The sequence below is a fragment of the Physeter macrocephalus genome, chromosome 14 (genome assembly GCF_002837175.3).
Source record: "Physeter macrocephalus isolate SW-GA chromosome 14, ASM283717v5, whole genome shotgun sequence".
NCBI classification, from domain to species: Eukaryota; Metazoa; Chordata; class Mammalia; order Artiodactyla; family Physeteridae; genus Physeter; species Physeter macrocephalus.
In genome coordinates this window covers 112,084,887-112,095,693 of record NC_041227.1, presented here as the reverse complement: position 1 = coordinate 112,095,693, position 10,807 = coordinate 112,084,887, and the positions used below count along the sequence as shown (strand labels likewise).

Here is a 10,807-nt window from a genome sequence, read left to right as displayed (position 1 = left end):
GTCTCTCCCAAGCAAATGGATCACAATAAGCACACCATATTATTAACATCTACTTTACAGCCTGCCTCTTATTACTGAGTAATCTGGCAAATGGTATGCCTTGGTATCATGCATGGGTTGTTACTCAGCTCGCCCGCATTTCTAGAAAGCCCTATTGTCTATTATTCATACGTCACTTAAACACGTGAGCCAAGCAAACATGTTCTTCATGTATTGCTCACTGCTCACCCTCAGCCAGTGCCAAATGGCGACAGTCCTGACCCTTGGAAATGACATGTTTGATGGGAGATGATTATTGGACTTTCAAGTATAAATCAAGGTCAGACCCCTAGGAAAGGCAAAAACAAAACAAAACACACTCCTCATACATGTTTCATATACATATTTATATATATTTCATGTACAAAGTTACATTCCGAACCCCAGGGATTCCATAATAGAAATAAATACTGAAATAACTACATTGCTAAATGAGCTTTTTGCTCATAGAAATGAAGCATCAGCCTCTAAAGAAACAGCAAGTGGGACCCTCTAGAACCCATTTTTAAGATTATAGAGGCAAGTAAAATTCTGAATAAAATGTCCTGGACAAAAAACAAATTCAGACCATAAAATGGCTAAAATATATTCAAGTGTTGAGAAATGTATGACAAAATTAATAACAAAAACTTAATTTTTTTAAAAGAAAAGAAAAGACATTTAGTGTTACAAAATAGCATAACCCTGTTAGAAAAGCATTTATGATTTCCACATTTAATTCTCTCTTCTCTTCTCTTCCCTTAGTACAAACTGGGACCAAAACAAGTCCCCTTCTCAACATGATCAATTAAGAAGAGCCCTAAATCTGGTTGAATCCTTTGGTAATGGTCATAATACTCACAAGGAAATAAATATTCAGTTCCACAGCATTTGCAAGACACACGTTCTTTAGGACAGTTAGTATTATGAGACAATTGTTTTGCTTTGTTTTGTCACTAAGGCAACCTATGTTAAAGGGTCCATTCTCACACGTAGGAAGACCTTTACAAGAAATGAACAACACAGAAACTGAATGTATTTTAACCTTTTCTACGCAAACACGCTTCATGTGAAAAGTTATGTGCTGCATATTTTGTACTCAAAATGTTTTACACTCTCAACAAGCTGCAGCTATTAAGATATTCATTCCTATTTAAAATATTTAGATCCACACAAATTAGAAAAAAACACTAAAAACTGAGTTCTTAAAGAATATTATCCTTTTGCCTCATAGGGATTTTAACCTGCATTGAGCAGTGAGTATTACGTTGATGTATATGATACCGTCATTTTTGTAAATCAGCAATGTTTGAACATCGGCAATTTCACATGGTTCAACATCATACATAACCCAAACATAACAGAATGAGAAAATTCTCAGGTATTTCTTCCAATAGGGGTAATTTTTTTTTTTTACATGGAGAGACCAACCTGAGGTACTCAAGCCTCTTCTTTACCACTGATGTGGTAGCTACAGGCAATTACACCAACCACTCGCTGCTTACAAGAAGCTTACATTTTGGCATTTTCTTCCTAAGGCTACCACCTTGACCAAAGTGAACGCTACAAGAATATAAGCCTATTGTTGGGGAAAAGGTGGAAGTAAAGCAATCTGCAAAAAATATTTAACTGAAATTACAAACATAAAGACAAGCTCTTAAAACAAATTTTACAGACATTTTTGTACTCTCTAGTCCCTGAAGTTAACAGGGCCACAGATATCTGACAATTTTAGATAAAATAACTACACACCTACATTCCTTAAGTTAAAGCCGGTAAGCTTAAAAAGAGCAATAAACAACCATTGTAACATGTTTGCATTTTTCATCTTTAACTCCTGATTTCCTAAATTACAGTCAGTCATAGAAACATGTAAAAGACCAAACAGTACATGGGGTCTGATTCTGGGATGTTTACTTCTTGGGATTAAAATTCCCGAACACTTTGGTGTCTCTTTTTTGTGAATTTATACAACATTCCTCCAAAATATTTAATAATGTGGGTATTTTTTTAAGGTATTGCCAACAATGGCTCAGATTTATAAAATAAAATAAAATAAAATAAAATAAAATAAAATAAAATAAAAACATAGCTTATAAGCTATGCAAAAGTGACCTAAGTTTTGGTGCCCTGAAAAAAGTGACTAAGTAGCTCAAGTAAAAAAATTATCCTTTTAATACAGCTTTTACCAAAAGACTTTTTTTTCTCCTAGCCATCTAAAGTGGCCACAATTGTACTGTGTACATAATGTGCTTATAGACACCTGTGGCCAAATGGATCCAAAGGCCTCCTCTGACACATTAAATCCTGTGTACTTTATAATCTAGCCTAATCATCTATATGCTTAAAAGACACTGGTAGTACTTTTTACAAATATCTTTCCATTACAGTTCAGAAAAAAAGTCCTTGGTCCTTAAGGATGCTTAGACAATCTGAGACTTTTGTTGTTTCCTTTTCCTGAAGTAATCCTTCCGATGACTGGGGGGCCTTTGTCCAATAACTTCATATTTTAAGATAGTGCTTAAACTTATATTTAGTTTTGCTTAAAGTAATGGATTAAGAATGATAAATCATAAATTTTCAAGAAGTCTGAGAGGGAAAAAAACTGCAGCATAATGGTGTTTCAAAACTTATTAAACAAGAAAATCAATTTTACCCAGACTCTATTTTTTAAATGGGCATTGTGAGTGAAAAGATTGTAATGTCAACTTTTACTTTATGCTATTTTGGCTTTGTCTTCTTCTCCTTCAAAGTCTTCTTCATTGAGGATGGCATTTTAATCTCAAAAGGGCACAAAAGCTTAAATACCATTTACATACAGAATATCAAGTACTGGCAGTTTTGTAGTTTTATACAGAACAAGAGAAAATACCGTTTCTAATTAAATCTCTTGTTCAGTTCATTAGGCCATACTCCATCACAACTACAGCTTTACTCTTACTAACTGATAAGAGCAGTCCAAGAACAACTGGTAAACAAGTGAATTTTTTACACGGAAAAAAACTCATCCAACCACCATCATCCATTGATACAAGAAATCCAAAACACAATTTCCTTAAAAAAAATCCTCCCATTGCTGAAGTGTATCTTCTAAGCCTTATAAATAATAAACCTTTCAAACACGTCAGTATGAAAATGAGTGAGACTAGTCTCAAAAACAAACAAACAAGCAAACAGAAAAAACAGACTATTCAGAGAAGCAGGCCTCATAAACTTTAGAGCTCTAATAAGTCAGAAACAAGAAACTTTTATTTAAATAGTGTAGTCTTAATTTCTTTAATATAAAACCCCCCCCGCAAAATCTGATGAAAACAAAGTTTTATATACCATATAAACAAGATTTGTCAGATTTGAAAGTGAAAGTTAAAGTAATTTACAGTTAGCTTTTAGCCCTCTCGGGACATTTAGATAAATCCTGATAATCTACCTGATATTAGTTTGTGTCAATTTTATAATACATTGGGGAAAACTTTACTATTGTACTTAATGGTACAGTTTCATTTATCAAGTGTTTCCATTAATTCCATTATTAGTGATAGCTAAAAAGTGACCCCATCAAATGAAGTAAGTGACATTAGCTGTGGCAGAGTAAACCACAACTGGATTGCTTTCTAAAATTCACCAGTTTGCAGAAAGTAAACATTCTTTGATTTGTTCATAATATACTGAAATTGCCTATAACACTGGTGCAGTAAAACAGCTAGTTCCTGTATTGTTACAGTAGGACAGATTTTATAGCATAGTTAACAGAAAAAAAATGCTCATACATTATGTGGTGAAACTTATTTCACAAAGAGAGCATTAAATAAAGGGAAAAAGGGAAAATAAACCATGCAGAAGAGATGGCTTCCCCGTCGCCACCTGTTTCCTATGGGTTCACTCACTACCATACATCACTTGCCATACTATCAAGTGACTCCTTTCCGCTTTGGCGACAGAAGGTTCGAGTGGAAGATCCTCTCCAAGAAGCTCTGATTCTCCACCTTCATCACCTGGTGGATCAAACGGAGACTCCGGTTAAGCATTTTGAAGATACAGGCTGATGCACATCAGACTCATGGTTAGTCCATGAGCAGCATGCATAAAACTTGTCTGACACCCATTTCAGAGAACACAATAAAAGAAATGCCATGCGTCACAATCTTCACCGCCTAACTTCTGAAAAAGACTACTGCGATCAATTTCTCATAGTTAAAATATTACAGGATATGAAAAAGGAAATGGAACAAAAAAAAGATGAAATTCAATTTTTAAAAAGTATACTTACTATTAAAATCAACCTATGCTTTAAGACAAATTCTGCTTTTCAGGCTGGATTACCTACAGATACTGACAAACCTGGTTAAGCAATTTTTATGTTATTTTTAGGATCCAAAATGGAAGAAATTTTTAGTGGAAATGAAAAGACCACATAAAGATTTTACTGACATACTCTTTAGTACGGTTCAGACTACCACGTTGCAATCGAAGAAAAAGTTCCAAAAATCACCCAGCCGAGTGAAGGCCATCTCTCTCTATAAAGGAATTCTGCACCAACAGTCAGTTCACTTTGAAGTGACTCCATTCCTACTGACATCACCATTCCTAAACTTAACATTAAAAGCCCTGCCTTAAAAATGTGTCAACAAGTCTTCTGCATCAGAAATTTTAGTTTATACTAATTACATGTGGCACACTGTCATTTATATGACCCTAAATTTTATATTCTTTTTTTTAACAGAATTAAAACTAAAGTATTAATCACCAGTCTACAACATTATATTCTCTAAAGCCTTACGTTTAGAAACTTTTTCAATCATTGTGATTTTAGGCCAGTCCAAAAGGTTCCTTTATTTATAGCAAATAAGTAAATTTACATCACAGTGCTTTACAGTTTACAAAGCACTACACTTTCAAAAACATCAATTCCCTGTGTTTTCTTTGAAACCTCTCTGGCCATTCCTTCTTAGATTCCTTCATAAGCTCTAATGATTCTTTAAATGGAGTATTAAAACAGGGTTCTATCCTAGAACCTTTTCTTCTGGCCCCTACATATTCTCCTCGGGTGAACTCATCAACCCTTGTGACTTTTAGTACCACTGCACGTCAGTAGTCCTCATATTCCTCCCTCCTGAGATATGAAACCCGTATACCCAAAAGCCCAGTGGACATCTTCCACCGAGATAACTCCCAACTTCCATGCACTCCAAGGTCAATATGTCCAACACAGAACTCTTCATTCCACTCCCTCCAGATCTGCTGCTTCTGTTCTGATAGTCATTAACTCTAAGTAAATGGATCACTACCTCTTCCTTCACATCCTGTTAGTTACCAATTCCCCATCATAGTGCTAGTCTACTCCTACTGTTTCTACCTTACTCATTTATTTTTTCCTAACCCATTCCCTACCTCTAGTCTTACACCTCCAATCCATTTACACACACATATAATCATATTGCTCTTCTATTTAAAGTCCTCCAATAATTTTCCTTTGCTTTAAAGTGCAAACTCCTTAATTAGGTATATAAAGGCCTTCCATAATCCAGCCCCTCCTCCCTCCATTTCTAGATTTATCTCTGGTCAAATTTATATTTGCTTCTACTGCACGCTCCAGTCATTTTTTTTTTTTTTTTTTTTGTGGTATGCGGGCCTCCCTCTGCTGCGGCCTCTCCCGTTGCGGAGCACAGGCTCCGGAGCGCAGGCCCAGCGGCCATGGCTCACGGGCCCAGCAGCTCCGCGGCATGTGGGATCCCCCCAGACCGGGGCGCGAACCCGGTTCCCCTGCATCGGCAGGCGGACGCGCAACCACTGCGCCACCAGGGAAGCCCCGCTCCAGTCATTTTTAAGTAGTTTTTCTTCAACTAAGGTGGTTTCACATTCTAAGCCTTGGTCAAGCTATCTCTTACCTTGGAATGCCAGTCTCCCCAGCCTTCCCCATACCATCCCCACCCCAATTCTTCAGACTCATGCTCTTCAGTACTGAGTCATCTCAAGCATCATTTCTTGATTTCCTTCTTCCCCTACCCCTAGGAAAAACTGACTACTCCCCATCAGACTACTCCATCAGATTACATCACTGTAATCTGTAACACTGTAATTTATTAACATGTTTCTATCTCTGTATTGTTCTGTAATTTATTGGAGGGAGACTTTGTCTGATTTGTTTTTGTATCTCAAGCTCAAGGCTAACAGGTACACAGTAGAGAATTATTGTTTATTAGGTGACAAAATGAACAAATGAAATGAATTTGGTTACAAACAACACTTTATGAAGTATTTTTATTTCTCCACTTTGCAAGTGAGGAAACTGAGGTTCTGGGAGGTTGAATGATTTCCCCAAGGCCTTCTGACTCCATATGCTCTTCACATATACCTCAACATACGACCAAACCCTGCTATTTTCTAATGTTCCTTCAAATAAACACACCTTGGTATAAAAAGAAAAAAAAAAATCATGAAAGTAGGAAAAAAGAAATATAAAATCATTTTCCAAGTAAAGAGTTCAAAGAAAACCTCTTAGATATCATGTATCTGAGTTTCTTGCTTACTGTGGGTGAAAATCCACATCACGGAACAGTGGAAATGAAGCCCCCAGAACCAATGACCTACCCATTCGGAAGTCAATGTAGCCCTCTCCTCCACTGATGACAAGCATAGACTTCAAGGGTGTCTGGCTGCCAGGCTCCTGTGCAGATGGCCCTGCTCTGTCAACTGTTAGATCTGTGCCACTGCTGCCACTTTGTGGGCTGATGACTTGACCTATTTATACAGGAACAGAAGTGAATATTACTTATCAAGGATTAGGGTAGGAGACACTCATTTTTTCTCAATATTTTCAGAAAGCTGAACAAGGTAAGTACATTCTAATACAGCCAAAGTACTGGGGATGTTAGAAGCCTCCACATGATCAGAAAACATCTATAAAGGTCATGAAAGCCCAATTTGAAATCCAAGTAAAGCTATTTTGTACCAAAACAGAAATAGGTCCAGAATCCAGTATGAAATCTGTATATGGCTCGGCTGGTCTTAGCTGCCTGCTTCAGACTGTTATAATCTACACTGTTTTATCTGAGGGGTAGTGGAAAGATCTCTCCCCTGGAAGGGTACATGTGTGTTTATGTAAGAGACTGAGAAAAGTCTTCAACTTAAGCCTTATGAATTTGGATATTCATAATTAATATTTGAATTGATTTCAAATCCATGTTGTCCTCATATTTAAGAAAAGAACATCTTTTTTTTTTTTTTTTTTGCGGTACGCGGGCCTCTCACTGTTGTGGCCTCTCCCGTTGCAGAGCACAGGCTCCGGACACGCAGGCTCAGCGGCCATGGCTCACGGGCCCAGCAGCTCCGCAGCATGTGGGATCTTCCCGGACCGGGGCACGAACCAGTGTCCCCCTGCATCGGCAGGCGGACTCTCAACCACTGCGCCACCAGGGAAGCCCTTTAAAATTTTTTTTTCTTTTTGTACATCTTATTTTTAATTTAGATTATGCAAATAAAATTACTGGGTAATGTGTAATTTGTTCTAACATTTAAGTTCTAAGGTAGAATCTTTAAGCATGAAATGATAGAGAGAAACCTTGAAATATCATTCACACTATAACCTCTATGAGTGTGGGGTATTTTTTCTTGCCAGGTCTGCTGTCCTTTGGTCAAACTACACAAGACCATGCCTTTAGGTGATAACAGGACAGAGTCCCATGATGTGAAACACTTTATAAACAATTAATTTATGTTGGACATGGATAGGACAGTTTGATTTATTTTCACAGTGCCTCATTCATGCGTTATTCAATTATACTCTGGAAGAAATCAAGCCTGCTAGAGATAACTTCTGTTAGCAGACTAGTTAGTTTTGCCACAGAAGCAAGAGCACAGTGGTATGATACTAAGGCCATCCTGAATGGTTTAATCCTTAGGGCCAACTGGCCAACAAACAACAATGTTGCCAATTCCACTTCCAGATTTATACCCAACAGAAAAGTCTCTCCCACATGCAGTCTCTCCCACATCCTACTGCAGTACTGTTTTTAAATAGTGGAGGGAAAACAGAGAAAAAGCCTAGAAGTTGATCTATAGGAGAATGGATAAAAGGTATCTAAATATTTATTCAGATATTAGAATACCACGGTTAAATGAATGAACTAGATTTTTATGCATAAATATTAACAAATCTCAAAAATGAGAAATAAGTTGCAGAATAATATATATGTAACATAAGACTTAAAAATACAAAAAAATACTATATATTGTTTATAGATGTTCCAATGTAGTAAAAATACAAAAACATGGGCAGAAGGATACATTTCAACTTCAGGATAGTGGTTATAGATGGATAGGAAAGAAGGAAGGGAAGGGGATTAGAGAAATATAAAGGAGACTCAAAGGGGACTCTATGGCATTATTTAAAAAAAAAAAAGCAAGAAAATGAACTTCCCTGGTGGTCCAGTGGTTAAGAATCCGTCTTGCAATGCAGGGGACGCTGGTTTGATCCCTGGTCAGGGAACTAAGACCCCACATGCCACAGGGCATGCGCCCATGTGCCACAACTACTGAGCCCGCACGCCACAAATACAGAGCCTACATGCTCTGAAGTCCCTGCACCACAGAGCCCACACAGTCTGGAGCCCGCATGCCACAACTACAGAGAAGCCTGCACATTGCAACAAGAGCCCATGAGCCGCAACGGAAGATCCCACGTGCCACAACTAAGACCCAACGCAGCCAAAAAATAAATAATAAAAAAAAAATTCCATTTCTAGAAGTTTATTCTGAGGAAATAACTATACAAAAATATACATGTACATTTCAAGAAGTTCATTACCATGTTGTTAAGAACACTGAATAATTGGTTAAGGTACCATGTGCCAACCCTATACTATATACATTTAATCATTTAATCTTTGGAACATCCTTGGGAAAAATTATAGTGGCTAATCTTATGCGTCAAATGTCTTGGCTCTGGTGCCGAGACATTTGCTCAAACTCTAGTCTAGATACTGCTGTGAAGGTATTTTTTAGAAATAATGAACATTTAAATCAGTGGACTTCGAGTAAAGCAGATTACTCTCCATAATGTAGGTGGGCCAATCAGCTGAAGGCCTTAAGAGAAAAAGATAGGTCCCTCAAGGAAAAGGGAATTCTGCCTCCGGGCTGCCTTTACACTTGAGCTGCAAACATCAGCTCTTTCCTAGGCCTCCAGCCTGCCAGCCTTCCCTGCAGATTTCAGACTTGCCAGCCCCCATAATCACATGAACCAATTCCTTACATTAAATCAACCTCTCTCTCCCTCCCTCCCCCTCTTTGCGCTCGCTCGCTCTCTCTCATACACACACACACACACACACACACACACACACACACACACGCACACGCACACGCACACGCACATACCCTATTGGTTCTGTTCCTCGGCAGAACCCTGAGTAATACACTGAGATACCACCATGTCCAACATCACACAGTTGGTGTGGCAAAGCCAGATTTGAACTTTGTCTAACTCCTAAACTTGCCTCTTACAGGGAAAAAAAAAATCCAAAACATAGGTCCTGCTTACAGATGATCAGTAACACCACTTTAGTATTCTCAAGGGACAGAACATTTTTCACTGGACGTCATCACTGCCACCTTTCATCTGGATGGTACTTTATAGTTCCCAAAGCCCTTTCATTAATCTTTACAACAAATGAGGTTGGCAGAGCAGATATTAATCACATCCACTTAGGAAATAAAGAAATGAGTTATCAGAGGTTAAGCAATTTGCTCAAGACAACAAGGCAAGTGGCAAAGGCCCAGACCCCCAGACTCCTGCTGTTCTTTGCCACAGCACTAAAGGTATCAGAGCACATTTTCTGTCTCTTCCTGAATATAGCCTTGATGATAGGGACTTCTTTCTAGAAATCTCCTTTATGAGGCCAAAACCATTTTCGGTATTCTGCAGTGACAAAATAATACCATTGCTTTTCAAAAGTAAAGTCTCCTAAATAAAAATCAAGTTTGTTTTGGGGGTAGAGGAGAGATTCCAAAACAGCTTCTATCACGTATCTCTATAGCACTTTATTCATACCTCCGTTATAGAACATTTCATGCGTTACATTGGAATTATCCGTAATTTCAGTACTTAGTATTATTAGACTAGGTAGACGAACCAAGGGACAGACAATTACAGTTGGCCCTTGAATAATGCAGGGGTTGGGGCACTGACCCTCTGCGCAGTCAAAAATCTGAGTGAAATTAATAGCCCTCCATATTCATGGTTCCTCTGTGTCCACAATCTGCATCCAAAGATTCAACCAGCCATGGATCATGTAGTACTGTAGTGTTCACTACTGAAAAAAATCTGTATATAAGTGGATCAGTGCAGTTCAAATGCACATTGTTCAACAGTCACCTGGACATACCACTTCTCAATAGAACAATCTAACTCACCTGGGACCGCCACAAAGAATTTCACAGCATCCCTGTGCCCATGGAAGCAAAGCTGTGCATGTGCCATTGAACAATAGGGTATAAATGTCCCTGGTGTCACTTTATCACTGTTTTCATCACCATATACACGGATGACACTTCCAGGACGATTTCCTGATGCTCCTGAGGTTTTATTTGCTGCAACAGAAAACCAAACACCAAATATTTTCCCCTAGAAAACAGTAATGATGCAAGAGATTACTGGTTAATCCTTATGATATTATCTAAAAGCTACAGCCAGTTGAGATAAAACAAGGGCAGCAATGCCAACTCAAGACAAAGCTGGAAAAAAAAAGATATACAGCATGCTAGTTATTTTTAAGTTTCTCAGTAAATGGAGTAG

The 10,807-nt window shown here is 38.0% G+C and overlaps 1 protein-coding gene across 7 annotated transcripts in view; it reads right to left on the bottom strand.

Annotated features, from left to right (window-relative positions):
• Positions 1-367: 367 nt before the first annotated feature.
• The window catches only part of SPAG9 (sperm associated antigen 9), a 150,837-nt gene continuing 140,397 nt past the window's right edge, over positions 368-10,807 (bottom strand). For all 7 annotated transcript variants that reach the window (XM_055090290.1, XM_055090291.1, XM_024130386.3 and 4 more), the window contains 3 exons: positions 10,426-10,602; positions 6,607-6,756; positions 368-4,010 (listed from right to left, as the gene is read on the bottom strand). In XM_055090290.1, coding sequence (XP_054946265.1) covers positions 3,895-4,010; positions 6,607-6,756; positions 10,426-10,602 — 443 coding nt within the window. In that variant the 3' untranslated portion in view covers positions 368-3,894. The remainder of the gene's footprint in view (positions 4,011-6,606; positions 6,757-10,425; positions 10,603-10,807) is intronic.